Genomic DNA, 26546 nt, shown 5'->3' with positions numbered 1-26546 from the left:
GTAGAAGTTAGGCGTGATCAGGTTGCAAAGCAGGGTGCTGGCTCTGCAACTACTGGTGGGATAGAAAGGGCACCGGTGCAGCAGGCAGAGGTGGTAGCTGCTGGTGGGAAGAGCCTGGGTCTGTACCTCTTAGCCAGGGTACCCATCTGTTGACATGGAAACAGACTCACACTGTGTTATGAAGAGGACCTGCCTGCCCATCTTTGTCCTTGCCTGAGAAACCTGAAGACAAGGGAACCCGTGAGCCACTGGATGCCAATTGCGATGGTTGTGGTTGCTGGGGACAGAGTTGGGCCCACTGCCTAGACCCCTGACTCAGATTGGGATGCATTACCCATGTGATCAGCAGCCACGGTTACAGTGGTACTATGATGTGTGTGAGGCAGGACTCAGCATTCTGGGACGTGAGCACCCGGACAACTTTGACAACATCCCACAGAGGAAGTGCTGCATGTTCCAGGGGTCTTCGGTGCCCACAGTGTGCTAGGCACAGGTGTCAGGGGCCTGCGAGACTCTGCCCCAGTCCACTGTGTCTGTGGTTCTGATTCAGCCATGCTCAAGGGGGGCACCCTTGAGCACATCCCAAGGCTCAGCAGATGCTCCCGTGCCCTCCAGCATTGATTCCTATAACTGGTCTGGGGTTTCAGCCCTTCAAGAAGCAAGCTGGGAGCTCAGTGTGCTCTTTCTCTGACCCAGTCCTTGGCCAGTGAGGGAGGGGAGCTAGAGAAGAAACAGCCCATCTCCTCCACACCCTGGGCGTGACTCTGAAGTCTCTTGCACCCTGCTGCCAAGGCACACAACCCTCTTGTTCTCCTATTTCTACTTCTTCAGCTTAGCAACTCATGCCCAATTCAGCCTGAGACGCAAAGCCATGGTTCACACACCCGTTGTCTCCAGTCCCTGTGGCGATCGTGTTCTTAGCTGTGAACACTGATAGGCTGCAGAGAGTACTGGGAGATGTTTAAAGGACTGCTTCCATGTGAATAGAAAGAACTGCTTAAATGATAGTCCAGAGAACCAGCAAAGACTGTGCAGGTATTGTGCTAAGACCTCAATTCATTGCAATACACAGTTCAAGATGAGGTGGGGTTCTCTGTCCTGGAGAGACCACATACAATTTAATTTTCCATGCCAGCATCAGCCTGGCTGTGCTTCCCTTTTTGCTTTGACTGCTAGGGAGCTCGGAGTAGGATTTGCTCAGTGTCCTTTGCAGTCCACTCCAGCTATTCGGTCTTGGTTCCTGTTTCACTGGTGTGGATTGTGCGTCATTGGCACTGGCTGGACTGGGTGGGCAGGAATTTGGAAATGTATTACAAACAAATAAAATATGTCATTAAGTGCAGGAACGTTGGCATCGAGCAAATCTGGATTCAAATCCCTGTCTACAACGTGGGGGACCTTGACAATCATATGGCCTCCTACTCTGTGGGTGTCCTCATTCATAAACGTGGGTGATGGGAAAAAGTCTCAAGAGGAAACTGAAGGAATACACACACAGTATCAGGCCAGAGTTATTAGCTCTAGGCAGGGGTCAGTGTTCATTGTCATGAGCAAAGCAACGTGAGGCAAGAGGTGTAATCTTGGAGGACTCTGTATACCCCAATATCTGGAGCATTTCCAGGAGAAGTGGACATGGGAAAATCAGTCACTAGAAGTTCTGTAAGGGAAGGAGTATGTCCATCCCACTCACGATGACCCTCTAGGATTGATGGTGTGTGAGCGTGTGTCACACAGTACATGCGTGGGAGGTCGGAGGACAACTTGTGGGGACAGTATTCTCCTCCTACCTTCCATGGGTTCTGGGGATCAAACCTGAGTCATTGTGCTTGTGCGGCAAGCAGCTTAATGGGCTAAGCCTTCTCGCTGGCCACCGCCATGCAATTATTGAGCCTTTACACAGTGCCTGGCAGGCGCTTGGGATTTGCTGAAGGCAATGAGCTTCATACACTGCACCAGGCCATGCAATGTGTTTTGTGGGTGTCATGTTGTAAGGGCATCCCGGGTCACTGAAGCCTTCCCTGCTGTGGGTTTAGAGACAAAGGACTCTTTTTTTTTTTTCAACTCACAATGACCCACCAGTGGGTTGTCTCCCACTGTCATACACCAGGGCACTGGGACACAAAGCCAGGGATCCACACCATTGCAGCTGGTGAGTGGTGAACCCCTTGACTGGCAGGAGCCCTGATGTCTCTGCTCACCATGCCCTCACCCTGGACCCCAAGTCCAGTTCTTTCCTGAGTGATGGGCCTATTTTGGTCTCTTTCCCACTGACCACAAAGACTCAGCTTTGGTCTCAGAAATATTTGGGACGTTTTTATTTAAATGTCTTGTGTTCCCTTTTAACCAACACCAAAAAGAGAAATTAATTTTTTTTCTTTTTTTGCTGTTCCAAACAGGAGGACCGCTTCAGTGAAGGGCTGGCGTGTGTCTCTGGAGCTGGGTGGGGAGTGTGCGTCCTGTCCGGCGGCCACCCTGGGGAGACAGCCAACCCCGGAGGTGGCTTCCTGGGAGTCTCATCCTGAGCAGACCTGGTCTCCCCTCCAGGAAGGGCTGGGCTTGGGGACTGGCCATGACTATGGGGCCCAGTGTTCCAGAAGGAAGGGATGAGGGGAGGGAAGGTCAGATCTGGAATGTTCCAAGGAGGTTGCAGGGTCTGGAGAATATATTTGGTAGAAAAATAAGGTGCTTTGGGAATTTGTGCAGTCTGTGTTCTGCCTGCCCAAGAGAGAGACCTGCCCTGCCGGCCAAAGCGTACTGAGTAGGGAGTATAGGCAGAGCCTGGAATCTTCCAGCCCATGGAGGGTTCCGGACGGAAGATGGGCAGCAAACTTCTGTTCCCGCTGGAGGCTGCCTGAGCCTCTCCCTTGAGTGTGGGCTGCCAGGTGGTGGGCCACATAGGGAGGGGAGCTGGCTATCCATTGTGGGCTCGTGGGGCGTGGGCCCTCAGAACAGAGTGCTCAGGGGGAGCAGCGCCAATGGGAACAGCAGGGTCCCTAGGGCGGGGCTGCTCGAGGAGCTGGCAGAGGCACAGTGGTCGAGGTTGGCCCCAATGCAGGCGGCATATGCCATCACGTGGGGGATGTAGTTCTGCTCGTGGACGCCGTGAAGCAGGTGTGCCATGGGGCCCTTGGCAAAGACGGCCACGTCTTCCCCACCATGGGTCTCGTGGCGCAGGGGGACAGCAGACTGGGCCTGGTAGTTGTTGTGAGCTGTAGGTCAAGAAACATCTTTTGAGTGCCTGCCTAGGCCTCAATGCTATAAGAGAAGCAGCAGCCCCTTTTCCTTCACCCCCAGATGGCTTGAAGGCTCTTTTCACAGAAGAGGAAGCCAGGGCTCAGCACCCAGAATGGTGACAGATGGTGACAGTTGGGGTGTAGGGTGGGTGGGTTGATGGCAGCAATGGCGGCGACAGGGGTAGCGGGGTGGAGGTGGGTGGGTATTTCACCAGAGGCAACTGGGTTCAAACCCAAGCCTGCCTGACCCAGAAGACAACACTCTCAGGCCCTTACAGAATATCCATCCGGTAAAACACAGGTGGTACCCACCCAGGCCAGGCACCAAGCTAGGCTCATGAGACAATTTCACCTTCCAGGATAAAGTCCCCAGAAGGCAGGCGCCTTTCATGAGAGAAATCAAAGCTGAGTAAGGTGGAATCCTGTATCCAGGTTGCTAAAGCACGGGAGAGAACCCGAACTGAAGTTCTGACTCAAACCTGGGCTTCTCCAGGACCACGTCAGCCCATGCTGGAGGGACACCCTCTCCCCGCCCAGCCCCGGCTGTGGCGGTCTCACCATAATCCACCATGGAGACATTTTCTCGTTCACCATCCACCACCTTGTAGCCAGGCCCATTGCCGTAGAGGATGGCTGTGAAAGGCTTCTTGTCTGTGTCACTCACCATGGGAGCCAGGCCTGTGCAGGGAAGGGGGCCCAAGGTCACCACAGAGAACTGGAAATCTGGTTGGTAGCCCCCTAACCAAGCTCCTTGGGGTCTGTGGCTTGGTATCCCTGCGATCCTTCAGGAACCCAAACGACCTCCATGAAGCCACCTTCCAAATGCCAATGCCTTTCATCCCGTCAATATCTCCCCCCCATGCATCTACCCTTTCTCTCTCCCGTTCTCTATGCTGCCACAGCCGACTTGCCCGTCCGCCATGTTCAGCTCTCTTGTATTCTCCCTCCTGTCACCAGTATCTCATTGTTTTTCCTCAGTTCGCACGGGATCCCAGTCACCTTGCTGGCTTTCCCACCCCAGGAAGTGGCCCACTCACCAAAGATAGAGTTGCCTCGGGGGGTGTATCCACCGAAAGTGAAAACATGGGAATGATCGGCTGTCACCACAGTCAAGGTGTCTTTCTGGGAAGTCATAGCACCTGCCTTTCCGATGGCCTGGTCCATCTCCACGGCCTCATGCAAGGCCTGCTTAGCCTTGCCCTCGTGGTGCCCGTGGTCAATCCTGCCTCCTGGGGACATCAAGACAAAGGCCTCCTGTGAGGTGACAGGGGAGGGAGCCTGCCTCCACAGGCCCCAGGGCACTGTCATCAGATTAACAATTCCTTGATAGGGAATGACAGTGACCTTCACCAGGGACTCCCCAGGTCCACCTCAGGCGTCTCACATGGTCAAGTGGCTTTCAGAGGATGGGCAAGGTGAACGTGGGCAGAGCAGAGTCACCGAGCGAAGGGAGAAATGCAGGGTCAGAGCTTGGCTCCTTCCCCCATCCCTCTGCTCCCTGCTCAGCATCCTCAACTGTTTAAGGGGTGGCTGAAGGCTTCAGGGAAGTGAAAGGAAGGGAAGGGGAACACGCTTAAGTCCCTACTGTGTGTTGGGTATATGACAGAGGCATCTCGTTTGATTTCACAGCAACCCCCAGCAGAGATGATGACTCAGCCCTGTATATAGATAGTTTAGGCCATCTGAGGAAGCATGGGGGCGTGGCATTCCCATAGGGGGTACTGGATAGGAGCTCAGGTCTGACTCATTCCGAAGCCCATAATTTTGCCACCTCCATGAATGCATCCCTATAAGCAGAAAGCATGGAGACTTCTGGATCTTCACAGTAGCACAAGCCCCCAAGCGCCTAAGCAAGTGTCACGGTGGCCTTTCCAGAAAGGCCAATGGCAGGTTGAATCCCATAACGCTAGCCCCTTGGAGTATATATGCAGGCCTTAGCAACTGCTTTTCTTTATCTGCCTGCAGGATGCCACCTAGTGGTCACTCCCAGTTCTGAGGGTCCTCAGCTGGGGCTCCAGGAGGAGCTCCCTCCCTGCTAACTTCATCCTCACTGCTGGCCGGGCTGGTTGGCAGGGCAGGAAGGCTAGCCTTCCCTTTGTTGTGGTTCTGGGAGCAGCTGGCCTGGCCTTGCTCACAAAGAGGACCACTCCCGGGGGACCCGTGTTCACTACCACTGGTTCCTGGCGCTTCCTCAGATCGGAGGCCTGTTTGGAGCCAGACCGCGCGGCACTGGTGGGAACCCCAGGGCTTGGCAAGAAGGTAGCCTAGCTGGGCTGGTGGCCACTGGCCTCTGGAAGGTGGAGGAGCCTGAACGGGTGTGTGTATATTGGGCACGGGTGTGTGCAGACATGCCTGCGTGTCTGCATGGGGTGAGTACATGCGTAGCTCAGCAGGGCCATGCAAGGGACCATAGAGGGCAAGGGCTGTCGAAAATCTGGAAAACTCTGGAAACTTTGTTACTTCCCATTGTTGCTTTGGCTACTGTGTAATTACAGCGATAGCAATGGAAACACTGAGGTCTAACTCTCATTGCCTGCTCCTCCAGGATCTATGTACTAGTTTGTTAAGGGTGTGTGTACCGGGCCACATGGATGTGTATAGAGACTGGAGATTGAGGCTACGTGTCTTTTCTCAATCACTTTCCCTTTTATTTATTTTTAAAGAATTTATTTATTTCTTTTTTGAGACAGGGTCTCACTGTGTAGCCCTGGTTGTCCTGGAACTTGCTGTGTAAGCCAGGCTGGCCTTGAACTCACTCTGTAGACCAGGCTGGCCTTGAACTCAGGGATCTGCCTGTTTCTGCCTTCCAAGTGCTGGCTGGCCTTGAACTCAGGGTTCTGCCTGTTTCTGCCTTCCAAGTGCTGGAATTAAAGGTTTAAAGGTGTGGGCTACCACATGCAGTTTTTATTTTTAACTTTAATATCTCTCTCTCTCTCTCTCTCTCTCTCTCTCTCTCTCTCTCTCTCACACACACACACACACACACACACACACACTTGGTTATGAACATGTGTGCAGTGTCCATAGAGACCAGAAGACACCATCAGGTCCTCAAGAACTAGAGTTACAGGCAGTTAGCTGTGAGCAGCCTGGTGTTGGTGGTAGGAACCAAAGTTGCTGGGAAAACAGCAAGCACTCTTAACTGCTGAACCAGCTTCTCAGCCTCAAGATGCATTTTTATTTTTATTTCTCTCTTTCTCTGTGTTGGGAGTGCCTGTGAAGGCCAGAAAGGGTGTCGGATCCCTTAGAGCTGGCAATACAAGTGGTTGTGAGCTGCCTAATGTGGGCGCTGGGAACTGCTCTTAATTGCTGAGCCATATCTCCAGCCCCTCCGCCTCCATTTTTTGAGACAGGATCTCTCAGTGAACCTGAAGGGGAACCTGGATGGCTCTTGGCTGACCCTACCGGTCACCACCCCTTCAGGACAGCATTTCCCGGTGCTCATCACCAGGCCTGACTTTCTCGCCTGTTCTGGGATCTGAACTTGGGTCCTCATGCTTGCGCAGCAGGCTCTTCACTGACTGGATCATCTACCCCAAGTCCTTGCTTTACACTTCTGAACACAATGGAGCTGAGTCTCCGCTCTAGGACAGGGGACAAGTTTTGGCCTCATTTTACAGACATGCTTAGTGAAGGCCCCACAGCCATGGTAGCATGAAGGCAAGAACCCAAGCATCATCTCCCTGACCCCTGACAGCCAGAGCAGGTGGAACTGGTTTTGCACAGGTGGTGCTTAGCGGCTGGATGGCCCTCCACAGCCAGGTCTTAGAGAAAGACGCCTGCCTCCTCTGCCAGGAAGCTCACTCAGACTGGGCTGACAGAGAGGCAGTTCCCTATCCTCTGAACTCCCAGTCTTCCCTGGGAGCATCCTCTCCTAAGAGGGAGTTCTCTCTTCATCCCCAAAGTGGCAGTTCTCTTTAAAAGCTGTACCATCCCCCTGCCTAACCCAAGTCATGTTTCTGGAAGGTTCTTCTCTATCAGGCCCTACCTTCCACCAGCAGGAAGAAGCCTTTGGGATTCTTCATCAGGATGTTGAGGGCCACTTCCACCATCTCAGAGAGCGAAGGGTCAGTCAGGTTGTTTCTGTTCAACTCATACTGCATGTCCCCGGGTTCAAAGAGACCTGTGGGTGTAGGCAAGAGTGTGGGTGCCAAAAGTCTTGAGCCTGCAGGGAGAACCCCCAAGAAACCTGGGGTGTCACAGAGGATTCAAAATCCCTATGCTCAGCTTAGGGCAAATGTAGGAAGGAGAGATCTTACTGGGAGGATCTGTGGATCCAGAAGAGGACTCAGTTTTCATCATTCTCAGCCCACCGCACTGGGGGCACAGGGTCTACAGCCCACCACACCGGGGGCACAGGGTCTACAGCCCACCACACCGGGGGCACAGGGTCTACAGCCTACCTCACCGGGGGCACAGGGTCTACAGCCCACCACACCGGGGGCACAGGGTCTACAGCCCACCACACCGGGGGCACAGGGTCTACAGCCTACCTCACCGGGGGCACAGGGTCTACAGCCCACCACACCGGGGGCACAGGGTCTACAGCCCACCACACCGGGGGCACAGGGTCTACAGCCCACCACACTGGGGGCACAGGTGGGGGTGTCTATGTCCCACCTCAGAGAGGAGGAGACAGAGGCTCTGAGGGGCCCAGCAACTTGCTGTTTTCAGCAGGTGGAAGGTTGAGACCTGTGACTCAAACCTAAGAAGACATGGCACCCTGTCTCTCCGGCCGTGGACTCTGGCCGGGGCTCGACCTGTGCATTTTTGTAGATGAGGTCGGAGGGCACAGAGGCCTGTGCAATGAAGCGGCAGAAACTTCGGGGTCATTGTGTCTTCTGCTCACTGTCCCCGGTTTACTCCCACATGAGTGCCATCCCTCACCCTGCCACCATGCGCCAGCTGAGCCCAGCACACCCTCTATGCCACTCCATCTCAAGCATCTTAGAAGCAAGAGCTGACCTTCAAGATGGTGTGAGCCACCAGCCTCCTGCAGCTCAGGCCCTGTGTCCCTCCTGCTGGCAAGCTGGCCTCTGTGCCAATCAGCCTCTGGAGTGCCCACACCCTTTGCTGGTCTCTACTCTCTAGGGAACAGTGGTCACCCTGAGGACTGGCAGAGGCTGCCTGGCTGGCTCTGCCCTGGCTGTGCCATGCATGTTCCCCTCTCTGGTCTTGGGTTCTTATGCCAGCTGGGGCTCATCTCTTCGAACAGCTTAATTCTACAAACGAAAACCTTCTTTCCTCCCTCTGCATCCTGGAAAGGCCCTGCAACAGGGGGCTGCCTCTTTTAGCCCCAGTCATGGGGTCCCCGCCTTCTCTACTTACCTAAGAGGTAGTCCACCATGGAGGGGTTGAGGGCCAGCAGCTCAGTGCGGTTCCAGACATAGTGGGAGTGCTGGGGATGGGAAGAGCTGTGTCAGCGCAGGCCGGGAAATCTGGGGACAGCTCCAACTGGCCTCGGAGTCAGGGTATTCAGTTTCCCTTCATCATTTAACATCTTGCCCTGGAAACCTACCGTCTCAGTACTCAAAAACTGACAGACACACGGGCATTATCGTGTACAACCCAGGTAGACAAGGATCCTGGGGGCTAGAGCAAGCAGGGCTTCCTGGTGGAGGTGACACCTTCTGGGGGTCCTGAAGCAAAGTAGAAACTGATCCATCTGGGACCAGGGAACTGTTTGTCCCATAAGGATGTCACTGGGCAAAGATGAGATGTGTAGGTCACAGGGACCTTGGATGCCTACAGAAGGGAATAAGTGGTGTTTGGGGGGTGGGGTGGGGCTGGAGAGCCAGGAAGGAGTGAAGTTCACTGGCTGTGCCTCGGGAATTCCATCCCTCCCCCACAGCACAGGAACACAGCGAGACTCTGGCTGGATTATCCAGGCCCAGGAGGCATGTGGTCCCAGCACTGTGAGGAATTTGCTATCTTCAAGACAGCCCTATTGCCTTCTCTGGGCAGCTGCCATAGCAGCAGTTTTATTGTTTTGCTTTGTTTTCCCAATACTCTAGGCTGCTCTCTGGGAGTGGAGGAAGGGACATAAGAAGGGGCTCGGGTCCCCAGTGCCCTGCTGTGTCAGGCAATCCTCACAGCAGCCTCAAGGCTGTCCCCCGTTTTATAGACTGATGCACACATACAGCAGGGTCACTGAGAACTACTAGGTCTTTCTATTGACGCCCAGAATCCGGGATCCAAAAGGGACTTATCGGGCACAGCTCATGGCCATAGTACGGGCCCCTCCCCACGCTAGGAGTCCAGACAGAGTCCCAGGACAATTAGGAAGGCTTGCTGGCCCTGATCATGGACACTGAGGCAAGGAGGCCGGTGTTTCTTTGGTTTGCCTGTCCAAGCTGGCCCAAGAGGGGAAAGAGAACAGTCAGTTTGCTCCCACACCCTGTACCCATGCATGGGGCTGTCCCCAGCCTTGTCCCAACCATAGTCTTAGCTCAACCTCATCCCACCAAGCCTCCCCAGGGGACTGCCTTGGAACCCTGAGAAACCCAACCCCAGAGTGACATCAAAGTGGCTGCCAGGCTGCTCCCCACTGTCTTCAGCCCTGACCACAGTCATTTCCAGACCCAGCTGCCCGGCTGGCCCACTGTTGCAGATTTAAAGGGCCAGAGGCCTCTCAGAGGAATCAGAGCCTGGCCTGACCTTGCTGCAGCCTCTGTCCCAGCCCATCCATGCCCTGGCCCAGGGGATGCATTCTGAGGGCTTTACACCTCCCTCTTCAGCCAGGAATTCTCCTCAGCTGTGTCTCCGTCACTGCCCCGCACTGCCTCCCCATGCCCTCTCATTTGCCCAGGGCTTCTGTGGTAACCCCTCTGCATGCCTGATGATCCCAACTTCCTGCCAGCCAGGCACACCACACTCCCTCTGTTCTGGTGCCTCTGTAGGTGCCCCATCTGTCTGGGGTTCATCTAGGTGACTCCCTAACCCTGTCACCACCCCCCTTGGTGCCCACCCTGCAGAGAGCTTGAGTGTTGGTCACAGGTCTGTAAGGGGTAGAACAAACAAAGGAAGAAGCAGGACCCTTCCTGGAAGAGAACATTTGAGGCACAGGTGGGGGTCCCATGGCCCAAAGTCCCATAGCTGACCCCACCTGCAGCCGTCAGCTACCTTGTGTCTGGGTTTGAAGCTCTTCCAAATGCTGATGAGGTCCAGGCCGTCCAGCCTTGTGCCCCTGGCCTTTTCATCCAGTTCATACTCCACATCGGTTCTATTCTTCGGGTACATGTACTTCCGGCCGCCCCCCATGATCACCTGAGGGACACATAAGCCATCACACCCAGGGTTCTAAATTGTTCAGAAGCCCCTGGCGTCCCAGCCTGGAAAGCAGCCACCAGAGTCTGGGAGGAGGTGTGGACGCTCGCCCAGCAGGTTAAACCCTGGGCCAGTGTTCTCTCAGCCCCTACTTGTTCAGATTGGAGAAATGAAATCACTGATCTAGCAGAACTGAGGTTTGGGGCTTCTGGGTGAAATATTAGTGTTCCTGAATGCCTACTCCACCAGGCTAAACCCCCCTGTGGAGGAAAGCCCATTTACTGTGTGCCAGGCCCTCAGCCACTGAAATGGAGTAACTCATTCAGTCTCCTACCCAAGCTGCAAGGGAAGCAGTCAGCATTTTCTCAATACAGACACGAATACAGATATGTGATTTCTTGCCCCTCAGCCACACAGTGGTGCATGACTGTGTGCATGACAGATAAGATTCTAACTCAGAACCCAGTGTTTCTCTACCAGAAGCCCCTGGGGGCTCTGTTGTATGCACGGAGCCAAGGAAGGGACCTTCAGGAGTCTCTTCTCCCACAGTGAGTGGCTTCGGCCAGGGAGGTCTCAGGGCAGCCCAGCTGGGAACCAGCCCACTGCCTGGGCAAACACGGGCCAGCCTCACGTCTGTGTAGTCACCGCCAGGCTAATTTTATCCACTGTGGCTGGGATGCGCGGGCAGACGGACGCGGGGTTGTTTGTTTTCCTAGGGAATCCATGTTTGAAGTCCTAACTATTTTTAAAGTAGAGGCCAAGAACATAACAGCCACAGCCCATGGTGACCGCCATACCGTGTCCTCCTGTCACCGTGGGCGACAGCCCAACTTGCTGCCCCTGGCTGACACCTGAGATCCACTGTCCCCAGATGGGACAAAGTTCTCTCTCTACCTTCAATTCTATTTCCCAGGGTTCTATGGGGTAAGGAGAGGGTTGGGTATCTGAGCAGGCAGTAGATGTGGGGAAGGCACCCCTGAGGCAGCCATGGGCACCCAGAAAGACCAAGGACACCGAAGTAAAAACCCAACTCTACTGTTTGTTAACCAAAGGCCTGATTTTGACCTTGCAGGGCCTCAGTTTCCCAGTCTATAAAATGGGAATGGCTGTCCAGGGAAGACCCCGCCGTGGAAGATCCGCTCCCAAGGAGGCCAGGTCTTACCTTCACCATGTGGTTAGGAGCTTGGACGGTGCAGACTGGGATGGGGAGGAAAGGACTCCAGGTCGCTGGCGCCTTCTGTTCCCACAGAACCTGACCCCTTGGCATTTTCAGAGTGGAACTAAATCCCCCAATCTTCCTGCCGGGAGCACGAGGTTCCCAGCCCAGTGGAGACTTCACATGGCCTCATTAAACTCCCAAATAACAGGCTCGCTCTTCGCCTTTGGGGTTTGGTTTGTGTCTTTCTCTTTCTCTCTCTCTCTTTAAAGCTTGAGATATTTATTTTCAGAGTGGACACCAGGATTTTCATTTCATGGATGGTTTGGAGGGCTTTTGGGGTAGTGGGGGTGACAGAGGGGCAAATGGGGGGGAACTGGAAGAGGAGAGTAAAGTCAGAGGGGGGGTCTTAAGGGCTCCCCTTCTGACTCCTTGGCTCATGCCCTCACGGCTCTAGGAGACCCCAGCTCCCCTCACTGCCTGCGAAGCATCTCTTCCCAAAGTGCCTCGCCCTGCCTCAGCAACTCCTGCCCAAGCTGGCTAGAGTTACTGTAATTACCCCCGGGACCAGTGTGCTCACACATGACCTCATTCTGGCCTCCCACAGCATAGCCTGGGAGCCAGCAGGTGGGAAATGGGAGGGCAAAGGAGGGGGAGGGCGGCCTGGCAGGTGGAGATAAAGCCAGATGGGTGGCTACGTCCCAGGTGGCTCTTTCCTAAGAGGAGGCAACAGGACCACTGTCCCTGAAGGCAGCAGTTTCACCCGCTACTTGGAAAGAGAGCCGGGGTCATGAGAGATTGAGGAGGGCAGAGAGAGACGGCACCTGAATCTCAGGGCTTTCCCCGAGCCTCACTGAGCCCATATTTCAGGCTCAGTGGGTCTAAGTCATTGTCAGCCCTCAAAGTAGAAAAAGAACAACCCAGAAACTCTCCGCAAGAGCTGAGGCCTGCATGTAAGAACCTGTTTGGGTGTTAAGTGTGTACGTCAAGGACAGGTGGTTTACATGTAAGGGCTGCCACTTGAGCCCTCACGGGGCAGGCTCCGCACCAAACTCAACTAGGATTTTCTTACTTAGTTCTCGCAGTGGGCTGCTGGAGCAGGTCCAGTTGGCTGAAGGGTTTGTACGAGGGGACGTTCAGGGGTTCAGTAACGGCACAAGGTCATACAAGCTAGACAAAAGCGGAGCAAGGCTGGGAAAGGCATGGCATGCTCTGGATGTTTCCTGGGCATGTCAGCTCTGTGTGCAGGCAGGTGCCACTCTGTGCAGACCATCCTCTAAGACCACACTGTGTGTCAGTGCATATTGCAGGGGAGTGTCATTGCGTATTGTGTGTATGGGGGGGCTGTTAGTGCATACTGTGTTTGTGCATGATGTCAGTGCATATCGGAGAGGTATCAGTGCATACTGGGGATAGGGTGCAGCATCAGACTCCAATTCATGGAATAATCCCTGGGTACTTGGTTCTCGGGGTGTGGCAGCCACATGAGGGTTCGCCTCACAGCCCCACCGCAGAGAAATCTTACTGTGGCTGCCTGCTCCAACCACAAATCCCCTAATGGCTTGAGAGCTCTCCCAGGTATATGGAGAACCCAGGCCTTTCCCACGTCACCCTCCCCCAGCACCCCACTGTCCCCCACCCTGTCATAGCCATGCCTGGCGCTTGCACTCACATCGATGTCCCGGATGTTGTGCATCAGCTGATAGGCGATGTCCTTGCAGCCCTGGCTCAGAGCCTCCGGTGGCATCTCATTATCCGAGTACCAGTCCCGATCAGCCGAGTGTGCATAGGCTGCACTGGGGGTGGCGTGGTTTACCCGTGTGGTGGTCACGATGCCCACAGACTTCCCTGAGGTATGGGACAGGAGAGGTGAGCACACCTTGTAGATGAGGGACGCCCTTCAGATTGTTACCTCCCCCTGCTGCCGTAGACTGCCTCCCATCAGTTCCTCTGGCTGCCTGGGCCTCAGTTTCCCTAGTTTGCCTGAAGGCAGATGCAGCAAACACCCTTCCCTGTACCTGAGGCAGGCTGAGGTCCTCTCCTCCATGCGTGACTTGTGAAGCCCATGCCTATAGGAAGCCCTAGGCAGCCCCAAAGGAACCTCAGATGGAGAGAGAAGGGCTCTGTCACCCTGCCTTCCAAGTCCCTGGGGCAGAAGGAAGGCGCAGTCACCCTGAACTGCTGCGGGCTGGCCCTGGCTTGGTGCTCTGATCTTCACTCAAAATTGGGGGGTTCCAATGCCGTGCCCACTCTGTAGCGAATGACACAGACCCAGGCCCTCCATGCAAGCTCCTCAGCTGCGGGGGGGGGGGGGGCTTCCCTGGCTCCTCTGCACAGGGGAACAAGAGACTCTGCAGAACCTGCCTCCACCCTGGCATGCATGGATGGGGAGGCTAAGACCCAGACAGTCACAGAACCTCTGCCTGTGATGGCTCACCGGCATCCTTGGCCCAGCGCAGGATGGAGGTGACCTCGTTCCCCTGAGTGGTGTTGCACCGCGTACGCTCAGTGGCCGCGCTCACTCCCACAGTGCCCTCATTGGCCTTCACACCACACAAGTAGGCAGTGGCGGTGCCCGCGCTGTCGGGAACCTGAGCGTTGGTGTTGTATGTCTGCAGGTGGGAGGGAGAGTCAGGGGATGGGCACCCACCGTGGCCACTCTGTCCCCAGTTCCATCAGGGGAACAGGGTGTGAGGGCTGCTGCCGCTCATTGAGGTCTCCCAGAACCAGAAGGTCACCTGACTGAGCTGCCTGCTTCCCATGCCTTGGCAGAACTCAGGGTTTTCCTCCAAGCCTGGGTCTGTGGAACCAGCATGGGGTGGGGAGCAGGTGGGTCAGAATGTCCCACCTGAGGGGAGGGGACAATGGGTCTGAGAGACCAACCTGGCTTCTCTGCTGCCCCTGCAAATTGTCACCACTGTGTCCAGACTTCCCAGGGAGATCCTATAAGCCTACCTTCCTGGCCCCCATGAGCTTGAGAGCTCCCCAGAGGTCCAGAAACTACAGTCCCCCCTCTTTCCCTAGAAGAAGCTGAGACCTGACTCTGGGTGGCTAGGAGGTGCTTGTTATATACTCCCCTAACCCCTTTCCCCCAAGAACCATAGCTGCCCACAGCATGCAGGGTTCCGAATGGTTCATGTGGATAATCTAACCTGGGAGGTGTGAACTAGGCTGACTCTGTTTACAGAAAACACAAGAGCAGGCACAATCAATCATTGGTATAGGGGTCAGGACAATGGCAACTGTCAGCGGAGGAAGGAACAAGGACAAGACACAGCTCGGGACAGCAGGTGTTAGTTACTCAGACACCAGCAGCTTGGGACAGATTCAAACTGGACCACACTCACTTTTACCTGAGTGTGTTACACACCAACAATAGGTTCTAGATCAATGAGCTAAAAGCCTCCAAAACCTTGGGAATGGATTCTTTTATCCGGGTGTCATGATGGGACCACGGGACCCAGGAGGTCCGAAAGCTTTGCAGTCCACCATGTGGAGGGTGGAACTGGGACAGCTCACCTTGGAGAGAGCCACAAAGGGGAACTTGTCCATCTCCAGGCGTGTTTCCTCCCCCGAGTTATGGTGTAGCTGGCCCTTAAGGATGCGGGCAGCTGTTACTGTGGAGACGCCCATCCCTGTGTGGGGACAGACAGCTCAGACTCTCAGGCCTTCCACTCAGCCTTCCCAGAGCTCTCTAGTTCAGGGCCAAGACAGCCAAGGACAGTGGGCAGCAGACAGAGGGCAAGGCTCTGTTAATGTCTCCTGTCCCTTTCTCCTAAATCCATGCCCCAGAGTCCTCCTCCACATGGCCCTGTCACTTCCTAGCAGAAGTCATTCTTTCCAGCCAACGTCACCTCAGGCTTCAATGACCTAGCCTCAATGCCCCCAACTTGACTGCCCCTAGCCTCTCCATTCCCAGGGTCACTGCTCCCAGCCCCACCATAACCAGGGTCACTGCCCCAGCCCCACCATTCCCAGGGTCACTGCCCCCATCCCCTCCATTCCCAGGGTCACTGCCCCCATCCCCTCCATTCCCAGCCTCACTGCCCCCAGCCCCACCATTCCCAGCCTCACTGCCCCCAGCCCCACCATTCCCAGGGTCACTGTCCCCAGCCCCACCATTGTCAGGGTCACTGCCCCCAGCCCTACCATTGTCAGGGTCACTGTCCCCAGCCCCACCATTTCCAGCCTCTCTGTTCCCAGCCCCACCATTCTCAGAGTCACTGCCCCGAGCCTCACCATCTCCCAGGAACATGATGACATTCTTGGCCACATTTGTGTTGAGTTTCTGGAGTTTCAGAGCATTTTTCAAGGTCTCCTGGGCTTGATGTCGCCAATAATTGGGGTCTTTCTCTTTTTCTGCAGATAGAAGCGGTTATTTGGCAAAGTGGGGAATTGGTTATCCATCCTCAGAATTTAGGATACCCCAGTAGCTCATTCCTGGGAGCTGAGATGATCTAAACATGGAGGGGATAATGAAGGTCTGTGAACAGGTTCCAGGCAAACCCTGTAAACAAGCCTGGGGACACTGGTAATTTCACACATCTCAAAATGAAGATACCAGAGACCAGAGATACCAAGTGACTCCTCTAAAGACACAAAGCATGAACAAACTTTGGCAAAGTTAGATTTCCCTGCCAAACCCATATCTGTCCTTCAATCAGCAGCAAGCAGGGTAATTTTAAACCTCTTCCCAGGAAGAAACCGCTGCAGAAGTCCCTAGAGGTAGCTAGCTATCAATGATAAACTCTACCTGGCTTTTTTATTACAGTGGACTCAGCTGGATTGGGGCTTCTTGGTGAGAACACTAAGAGCTGAGGCAGGAAGCAAACCCAGCCTTTGGTTGAATGCCTCACATGAACAGACAAGGCACTCCTGCTGGGGTAGCTGGGAAGGGATTGGCTGAATCTCCACCCCCACCCCTCACTCTCTAACCCTCACTACCTCCCTAGTAGAGTTAATTAACTGGAGTCTCAGCAGCTTGGTAGTGGTGCATGCCTTTAGTCCCAGCACTCGGGAGGCAGAGGCAGATGGGTTTCTGTGAGTTTGAGGCTAGCCTGGTCTACAAGAGCTAGTTCCAGGGGCTGGAGAGATGGCTCAGAGGTTAAGAGCATTGCCTGCTCTTCCAAAGGTCCTGAGTTCAATTCCCAGCAACCACATGGTGGCTCACAACCATCTGCAATGGGGTCTGGTGCCCTCTTCTGGCCTTCAGGCATACATACAGACAGAATATTGTATACATAATAAATAAACAAATATTTTTTTTTTTTTTAAAAAGAGCTAGTTCCAGGACAGGCTCCAAAGCTACAGAGAAACCCTGCCTCGAAAAACCAATAAATAAATAAATAAATAAATAAATAAATAAAGTCTCTTCTCTTCTTCCCTTCCTCCCCTTCTCCATTCTTTACCTTCTGTACCAACCAATCCATAGCTGTGGTACTTCAGGCAAATCACTTCCCTGAGCCTCAGTTTCCTTGCCTGTCAAATGGGTTATCTGTACTTTTGATTTGGGGTCTTTTACGTTGTTGTTGAGACAGTATATCTATGTGTAGCCCTGATATCCTGGAACCAACTCTGTGGACCAGGCTGGCCTCAAACTCACAGAGATCTACCTGCCTCTGCCTCCGTTGTGTTCGGATTAAGGGTGTGTGCCACCACCGCCAGGCTGACTCAGGGTCTTTTTTTTTAATATTTATTTATTTAGGGGGAGGGGCAGGTAAATGGGAGGCGGGGAGGAGGTGGAAATTTTTAATAAAAATATTTATTTATTTATTTATTTATTTATTATGTATACAATATTCTGTTTGTGTGTATGTCTACAGGCCAGAAGAGGGCACCAGACCTCATTACAGATGGTTGTGAGCCACCATGTGGTTGCTGAGAATTGAACTCAGGACCTTTGGAAGAGCAGGCAATGCTTCTAACCAGTGAGCCATCTCTCCAGCCCTGACTCAGGGTCTTTTTGAGGACCATACTAATTGGAAATGACATACCTGCTTCACAGAGGTTCCGAAGATGTCCCTTCGCCTTCTTCCCACCCTGTATCCCCTCTCCCTAGGCTCCCATCTCCACTGTTTATAAAGCTTCCTCTATGGCTCTCCCTGGCCTCAGTAGACCTGCCCACAGCACTGAAAGTCCAGGGTTGAAGGCCCTGCATGGATGCCTCCTTCAGAGATTTCCCACCCTGGTCAGGGTGAGGCAGAGGCCAGGAGAGGTAAAGGGGCCAGCCTAGGGTCACAGTGCCAATCTGTGGGCTGGAGATACAGCCACACGTTCCAGCCTGCTCAGGCCCACACTTGCCTCTTAGGACAGCATGCTCCTGAGGAACCACTCTGTCCTGGCACCTGTATGGATCCCAGCCTGTGTGCCAAGAGTTCGGAACACGCATACCTTCTGTGTCTCCTCAGCTACCTCAAAGGAGGTGCATCACTTCCTCCCAGCAGGAAGGGAAGAGACCAAAAATGAGCCACTGAGGAAGATCTGAGGACGTTTCACATCGCCAGGCAATGGCCACTATGGACAACCCAGGGAGGGGGACTATACTCTACCTCAAGCCTTGGGCACCCCAGCCTCCAGCTCTCCTCTGTGATCTCTCAGAGCTGTGTCCTGCACCCCAAACTCTGCCTGCTGTCCTCATCCCTAAGCTCCAGTCCCTCCTCTGTCACAAGTGTCTGCTGGGACCCTCAGTTTCAGACCTCACAGTAGAGACCCCCAGTGGAACCTGGAGGCCTGGGCCTTGCTGTTCAGCTCTGGCCATTGGGTAAGTTCTTCTCTCTAGTTTCTGGCCAGGGGAGTGGAATGGGGAGCTGGTGAGACGATAACAGATAGTCACTTGTTTTTAGGAGACAAGGCTTCTCACTGGGCCCTGGAGCTGATCTGGCTGTGTAAGCCCCAGGAACCCCCCAATCCCCACTTTCCCAGCCCTGGGATCATGAGCTTACGTCCCCACATCTAGCTTTTAACATGGCAGCTGGGGATCAAACCCAGTTCCTGACCAACTGAGCCCACATCTCGCCAGCCCCCAGGCCAATGGTTTAGATCACTGATTCTATAAACAGGGGCGACTCCAGTCTCTCACACCCTCGGTCACGGAGCCTCTGCCGTCACTCGGTGCCACTTCAGTCCATTCTGACCACATGCCAATTACCCCCAGCAGCGAGGCAGACACCAGGCCTGACTGATGCCAGTCTGCCCATGTCCGTGATCTTTCTCAATACTGGCCCTGCCACCATTCTAACCAGCCTCTGCTAGATTGGAAATCCAAAGGGGACTCCAGAGCCTGTTTCTAGCAAGGGCTGAGTCAATATCACACCAACCGCCTTGCTAGAGAACCGGCAGTATTAAGCAATAACTGTTTGGATGACTGAATACCAGGAGACCATTGTCTCAAGGGACAAATGACAGGGACCGATGCCCAGGATGTGACTTTATGTCCTAAGGTACTAATTAGTACCCATTGCATAAATTCATTATGGGGTCTAGAACATTCAGAGTGGTGCTTGGCACCAGGAAGGGATGTTGGGAGGGGCACTGAGAAACTGGCTTCTGTTCTGTGCCTGGGAATGTTCCCCTAATCTGAATGGTGGCTCCACAAGCACAATATATGCATAATATATAATATAAACACAATATATAATATATGGAAACAAATATATATATACATATGAATATATATATGAAAAAATATATATGAAAACCCATCATTCTGTTGGATCCCCTAGGAATGGAGTTACAGATGGTTATGAGCTTCTTTGTAGGTGCCATGTAGATGCTGGGAGTTGAACCTGGGTCCTCTGGAAGAGCAGCTGGTGCTCTTAATGACTGAACCATCTCCCCAGACCCATCTGGGTTTTGTTGGGGTTTTTTTTGGTGTTTTTTTTTTTTTGTCTATTTGGTTTTGCTTCTCTTCCTTTTCTGTCTCTAGCTCATCTCTCATATCCAGAAGGCTGGAGTGCTGAGAAGCAGGGACCCTGTCCAGGTGAACCTGGATTCCCAAGGATGCCCATGGATGGGACTCACTGGACTCCAGAGAACATGCTGACCTGGGAACCCCACCACTGTTGGAACAAACACCCACCCCCAGAGACTTCCTAAGAAACCAGCATTCTCTGCACTCCCCACTTTTAAGATTTATTATATTTATTATGTATGTCTGCCTACAGGCCAGAAGAGGGCGCCAGATCTAACTACAGATGGTTGTGAGCCATCATGTGGTTGCTGGGAAATGAACTCAGGACCTCTGTAAGGGCAGTCAGTGCTCTTAACCACTGAGCCATCTCTCCAGCCCATGAGATCCCTTCTTGTCAGGTACTAAGTCAGGTCAGTCCCTGCAACTCCTTAATGACTCCAGAGTTGGCAGTATCTCCACCAGACAGATGGAGAAACTGAGGCTCATGGAGAGCAGGGCAGCAGGACTTTCAGCCACACGATGGAGGGAGCCAAGGAGGGCTCTCCTTGCTGACTCTAGCTACAGAAATGCTGGGCAGATGAGCTGAGGGGGTAGCTCAGGGCTAACGGTCTTGCTGTGCAAGGGAGAGGACCTGAGTTCAGATTCCCGACATGCATCTGTAACCCATGGTGGGGAAACGAGTCAGGTGGGCTCTAGGGGTTGCTGTTAAAAATGTGTGTATGTGTGTATGTGTGTAAAAATGTAAGCTCCCGGTTCAGTCAGAGCCCCCATCTCAGAAATAAGGTGGAGGACTGGAGGGGCGGCTGGGGGTTAGCGGCACTGGCTGCTCTTCTAGGGAACCTGTTTGATTTTTGGCAGCCGCATGGTGGCTCACAGTTGTCTGTAACTCCAGTCCCAGGGGATCCAATGCCCTCTTCTGTCCTCTATGGTGGAAAGGGTTAAACACAACACCACATCATAGAAATGCTTCCATGGGTGAACAAAAAAAATTCCCACAGAAACACGGATCAGCAGTTAAGAAGATGTACTGTTTACTCAGAGGACCAGGAGTTGGATTCCCAGAATCCATGTGGGATGGTTTACAATGGCCTTTAAACTCGGTTCCACAGGATCTGGGATACTCTTCTGGCCTCTGTAGGCACCTGCGCGAGCGCGCGCGCGCACACACACACACACACACACACACACACACACATACACACACATACACACACACACTCGTACACACACATACACACACACTCGTACACACACATACACACACATATATACACTCATACACACACACACTCATACACACATATACACACACTCATACACACACACACACACACACACACACACACACCTTCCCACTGAAGGTGAGTTCAAAAGCAAGCTGAGGGGGTCTTGCTTGCAGCACTTGGCTCCAGCTCTCCGATACTCTGGATGAGTCCATGACCTTGAAGCCAGACCACACTCTCCTCCACCCTCCTCACCCACTCCTTCCACCTGAGCCCGGCAGTCCCACCTGGCACAAAAGAGCTGGTAAGGCAGGTGCCGATGGCCAGTACTAAGAATGGTAAGATCATGGTGTACCCCGAGACCCGTTCCTCTCCGGAGACCAGATGGGTAGGTGGGAAGAGGCAGGCTGGCAGAGTCAGACGTTAATTGACGTTCCGATCCTAGAAGTTAGAAAAGAGGAGAAAAGGTATGTGGATGCCACCCTAGGGCAGTTTCTTCATTCAGGCCTTTGTTCCTTGGTTCATCCGGCAAGCTGTTGAATACCAAAGCCCAGCGGTGGGCTACCACTCTGGGACAGAATCACGTGAACACCTGTGCAAGCACACATAAATGCATCTGTGAGCCACCATGTGGTTGCTGGGAATTGAACTCAGGACCTTTGGAAGAGCAGGCAGTGCTCTACACGGCTGAGTCATCTCTCCGGGCCTAAATGCACCTGTCCTGCAAATATATACCCCAACCCCAGCTGCCTAACCTCCCCAAGGGCAGACTTTTCATGCCAGGTAAAGGACAGTGTTGGAGTCGCCCAGCCTAGAGTCCATCATTCTGGAAGCTCTCAGGCGATGCTCTGGCTGCTGCTGGCTCATGGACCACACCCCAAGAAGTAAACTACAACTGAGTCCAGGGCCTTCTGACTCCGTGTGCCTCACACAGCAGGGATAAAACAGCCCGAGTTTCCTCACAAGGATATTTGTGTCCAGGACACCAATATTTGCCCGATTCTCTTCAAGGACGAATCAGTTTTTGGTAAGAGGTATAGAAGCCAAAGTATCTCCATAGCTCAGACTGGCTGAGGATGACCTTGAACTCCTGATCCTCCTGTCTACCTATGCCTACCAAATTCTGGGATTACAGGCATACGTCTCAGTAGCTGACTTCTATATTTTCTTTTCTTTTTTTCTTTTTTATTTTTTGTTAATGATCTCTGTATTTTCCCAAATTTTTTATTTTTTAGGGGGGTGGGGACAATGCCAGAGATCAAACCCAGGGCCTCATACAAGCTGGACAGCTGATTGCCACTGAGTTTGAACTGAGGATTCTTTGGTCTGACTCACACACTAAGCAGCTTCCCACAGGCTCCTTGGCCCTGGGCACACCTTCTGCGCTGGTGTATCTGTTAAGATATTCTTCCTTGGAGCTAGGGAGAGTGAAACCATTTGCCAAGCAAGCCTGGGTACATGAGTTTGATGCCAGAACCTTCCGTGGAAGAAGAGGAATGCCTTTGAAAGCTGTCCCCTGGGACCGCGGAGGTAGCTCAGAAGGTAAAGGCGCTTGCCTCAAGCCTGATGACACGATGTGGTTCGTTTCCTGAGCAGAACCTACAGGGTGGAAGCAGGGAACTGACTGTGATGCCCACACTGTCCTCTAACCTCCCCACTGCACCACGGCCCTCCTGAACAACGGCAACAGACATTTGAAGAATATTCTGCTCCCCACACCCCCCGTGCTGGGGACCAAACTCTGGGCTTCAGGCTTCATACAGTAACACTCTCAGCTCTCTGTAAAAATTTTTTTTACAATATTTTTTTTCTTTTTTTGGTTTTTCATTAGGGTTTCTCTGTGTAATAGTCCTGGCTGTCCTGGCTGAGGCTCTGTAGACCAGGCTGGCCTAGAACTCCGAGATCCGCCTGTCTCTGCTTCCCGAGTGCTGGGATTAAAGGCGTGCGCCACCATGCCCAGGTAAAAATGTTTTAATCCAAAGTTATAGAGAAACCTTGTCTGAAAAAAGAGAAAGGAAGGAAGGAAGGGGAGGAAGAAAGGAAAGAAAGAAAGAAAGAAAGAAAGAAAGAAAGAAAGAAAGAGAGAAAGAAAGAGAAAGAGATAGAGATAGAGATAGATAGAGAGAGAGAGAAAGAAAGAAAGAAAGAAAGAAAGAAAGAAAGAAAGAAAGAAAGAAAGAGCCGGGCGGTGGTGGCGCACGCCTTTAATCCCAGCACTCGGGAGGCAGAGGCAGGCGGATCTCTGTGAGTTCGAGACCAGCCTGGTCTACAAGAGCTAGTTCCAGGACAGGCTCCAAAGCCACAGAGAAACCCTGTCTCGAAAAACCAAAAAAAAAAAAAAAAAAAAAAAAAAAAAAAAAAAAAAGAAAGAAAGAAAGAAAGAAAGAAAGAATCTGTTTTAAAAGAACTGGAAGAAACACAGCAAACATCCACTGGTGGTTTGTGCAGGGTGGCAAGACTGGGAATGATTATTTCCTCTTAAATTTTTTCCCAAGCCACCTAAAATGAGTGCGCATGAATGGCTTAAGCGTGTTTTAAACTGCGGTTATGTTCTTGTGATCACAGGCAGCTGGCTACAGGATGTCCAACCATCTGGCTAAGGATGCTACAGGAAGAGGTGTGATTTTAAACATCAAGCGTTTCGTTGGGAAATAATGTTACCCTGTCAGCCCAAGGCCGGATGTGATTACCCCATTGGTGATGGGAAATGGAACGGCAAAACTCTATGAAAGATGTTGGGACAGATAAACTGCTGATCTACCAGAACAAGGAACTGTAAAGGTGCAGAAAGGGTGGGTAAGAGGAAGGTAGCAATCCGGAGGGAGCACCCTCCGCCTAGTGCCCAACTGCATTTAACTCTGAGGTCAGCTCAGGTGACTGCTAAATTTAAAAACCAATTTTGGCCAGTGAGATGGCTCAGTAGATAAAGGTGCTCGCTGACAAGGCTAATGACCCGGATTCGATTCCTGGAGTCCACACAGCGGAAGGGGAGGAACAACTCCTGAAAGTTGCTCTTTGACCTCCACACACATAAAATGGCACACCATCCAACGGCCCACCTACCCCTCACATACACACATAAACACACACAGTAAAAACACCGTGGGCATAGTATATGTGTGTGTTTGTGTATACATGTATGTGGATTTATTTATCTGTGGAGGCTTTGAGTGCCCACCTCTATTGCTCCCCACACTGGTTTCTGGAGGGGTCTCTTACCAGATGTGGTGCAAGCCCCAGGGGTCCTCCTGTCTCCTTCTCCATCCCCAAGGCTAGGGTTATAGATAGGTGTCACCATGCCCGGATTTCCCCACTGGGGGCTAGGTGCCCAAGCTTTGGTCCTTGTGCTTTTGGTAACATGAGCTTTTCCCCCATTGACCCACCAGCCCAAACCCAAATTCTAATGCTTTTTGCTTTTTGTTTTGTTTTTTTGAGACAGAGTTTCATGGTGTAGTTCTGGCTGTCCTGGAACTCACTCTGTAGACCAGGCTGACCTCAAACTCACAGAGATCCTCCTGCCTCTGCTTCCCAAGCTGGGATGAAAGGTGTGCGCTACCATTGCTCAGCATCTAAATTTTTTTATTCTACTTTAGTTGCCAAATAATTTCATAGCAAGTCCTAAAATCAGAAAAAGCCATCAAATGGATATAAAATATTAATGTGTTCTAATAGCATTCGCGATTCTTAAACCCGAAGCCACCACTTTCAGGATGAATTCTGACACGTTTCCTCCAGCTTCACACAGCCTCAATTGTTAGCACATACGACTCTGTTTTCAAAATAACTTTCCTGGTCTCTCCTAGCCACTTACACTGGCAGCCTCTAGTCCAGAGGTTCTCAACCTTCCTAATGCTGCAACCCTTTAATACAGCTCCTCGTATTATTGTGACCCCCAACCACAAAATTATTTCATTGCTACTTCACAACTGTAATCTTGCTACTGTTAGGAATGTAATGAAAGCCTCTGAAATGCAATCCCAAAGAGGCCTCGACTCAGGGCTTTAGATCTGCCGCCCTAAGGCCATGAGTCCTAGCCCTGGGAGTCACAGGACTGTGCTGGTCCCTCACTACCAGAAGAGTGCCAATGAGTGCAACGTCGGGCACCTGGCGTCACGCACCACAGCTGCCACGGGACCCCTTTTATTCCACGCCAGCCCTTGTTACGCTTGTCCGTCCAGGCTCGTACAGGAGTTCAGAACTCACAGTTGACAACGCCGTACAGAAACACACACGGCCCTAACAATGTAAGGCTGAGCCAGGAAAGCAGAACCGTGGGCACACACCGGCATCGATAGCAGAACCGTGCGGCACCCCTTTGTTTTTTCCACCAGAGAGAGTGGAATAAGGCAGGACAAGGGTGTAGGTGTGGAGCCTAAAGAGGACCATGGGAACTTCTGAGGTTCAGGAGCTGTCTGTTTACTGATGAGGTGCACCGTCTGCCCGTGGGCTCAGTTTGAAAATCCAACCATCTTTCTTTACGGTATGGCGACTTCTCTATAAGGGTAGAGCCGCCCTTGGGGAGCACAGTCAATGTGAGATGGCCTGGAATGGGATTTCCAGTGGGGTTCCCACAAGCAACTTCCGCAGCGAGAAAAGAGGACATTTTACAGTCCCCAGTGACGGAGGGGAGCCACGAGGAGCCTGTGCTGACTAACAAGACGGTGGCGGAGGGAACCTTGACCATAGGCCTTCTGATTCCAGAAATAGCAGCAAGATTACTATGGCAACCCCAACCCCTCCATTTCCTCAAGCGTAAAGCAAAGGCTCTGAGGCCTGACACAAGAATAGATCCCTCCAATGCCGCCATGATTAGGGTGGAGACCTGCCGTGCCACCCAAGCCTGTGTGTCCCTTTGAGATCAAGCAGTCCCCCATTGCTACACATGGTGGTCCCTGATTTGTCCTCTATCACCACGTGACCAACAGATTCGACCAGTGAGATGGCTCAGTATATAAAGGCGGCTTGCCGCCGCCAAGCCTGACGACTTGAGTTCGATCCCTGGAGCCCACGTGGTGGAAGGAGTGAGCTGACTCATGCAAGTTGACCTCTGGCTTCACACATGCATGGTGGCACGTGAGCACACATGCTGTCTCTCACACACAATCAATACAAATCAATTTAAATTAATATAGGGGCTAGAGATACGGCTCTCTGGTTAAGGGCACTGACAGCTCTCACAAAGGACCTGAATTTGATTCCCAGCACCCACAGGGTAGCTCACAACCATCTGTAACTCCAGTTTCAGGGGCTCCGATGCCCTCTTCTGAACCCTGAGGGCACTACACACACACACACACACACACACACACACCATGCACAGACATACAAACAAACAAAGCACTCATACACATACAACAAAATTTTAATATCTATAAAGAAAGCCATCGTTGTCTGCGGTGTAGATTCTTCCATCATGAACACAGACAGTATCTGTCTCCATCCCTCTGGCACTTTGGTCAGCATAGAGAATTTAGACAGGTTTTGTTACATTTACACCTATGCACTTCTCTCTTGGGGGAGTCGTATATGTCCACCTTTGTTTCTTTAATGCTACTAAAAAGAAATCTTTTGTTGTTTTACATTTTGACCTTCTATGCTGAACTCACTTAAATTCTAAGCATTTTGTGTGTACATGTGGGGATTCCTTGGCATTTTCTTTTTCTTTTTGTTTTTTGACACAGGGTTTTTCTGTAGTTTTAGAGCCTGTTCTGGAACTAGCTCTTGTAGACCAGGCTGGCCTTGAACTCACAGAGATCCGC

General features: G+C 52.5%; 1 protein-coding gene across 3 annotated transcripts in view; it reads right to left on the bottom strand.

Annotated features, from left to right (window-relative positions):
• Positions 1-2286: 2286 nt before the first annotated feature.
• Positions 2287-26546, bottom strand: part of Alpl (alkaline phosphatase, biomineralization associated) — a 56755-nt gene continuing 32495 nt past the window's right edge. For all 3 annotated transcript variants that reach the window (XM_038334001.1, XM_038334003.1, XM_038334002.1), the window contains exons 2-12: positions 21075-21228; positions 15895-16014; positions 15175-15290; positions 14093-14267; positions 13328-13503; positions 10356-10499; positions 8562-8631; positions 7222-7356; positions 4271-4462; positions 3792-3911; positions 2287-3209 (exon numbers count right to left, since the gene is read on the bottom strand). In XM_038334001.1, the coding sequence (XP_038189929.1) occupies positions 2944-3209; positions 3792-3911; positions 4271-4462; positions 7222-7356; positions 8562-8631; positions 10356-10499; positions 13328-13503; positions 14093-14267; positions 15175-15290; positions 15895-16014; positions 21075-21135 (1575 nt within the window). In that variant the 5' untranslated portion in view covers positions 21136-21228 and the 3' untranslated portion in view covers positions 2287-2943. The remainder of the gene's footprint in view (positions 3210-3791; positions 3912-4270; positions 4463-7221; positions 7357-8561; positions 8632-10355; positions 10500-13327; positions 13504-14092; positions 14268-15174; positions 15291-15894; positions 16015-21074; positions 21229-26546) is intronic.

Source organism: Arvicola amphibius, chromosome 6 (assembly GCF_903992535.2).
Source record: "Arvicola amphibius chromosome 6, mArvAmp1.2, whole genome shotgun sequence".
Classification (NCBI taxonomy): domain Eukaryota; kingdom Metazoa; phylum Chordata; class Mammalia; order Rodentia; family Cricetidae; genus Arvicola; species Arvicola amphibius.
The sequence above is the reverse complement of the archived record's forward strand: the minus strand, read 5'-3'. Positions and strand labels throughout refer to the sequence as shown.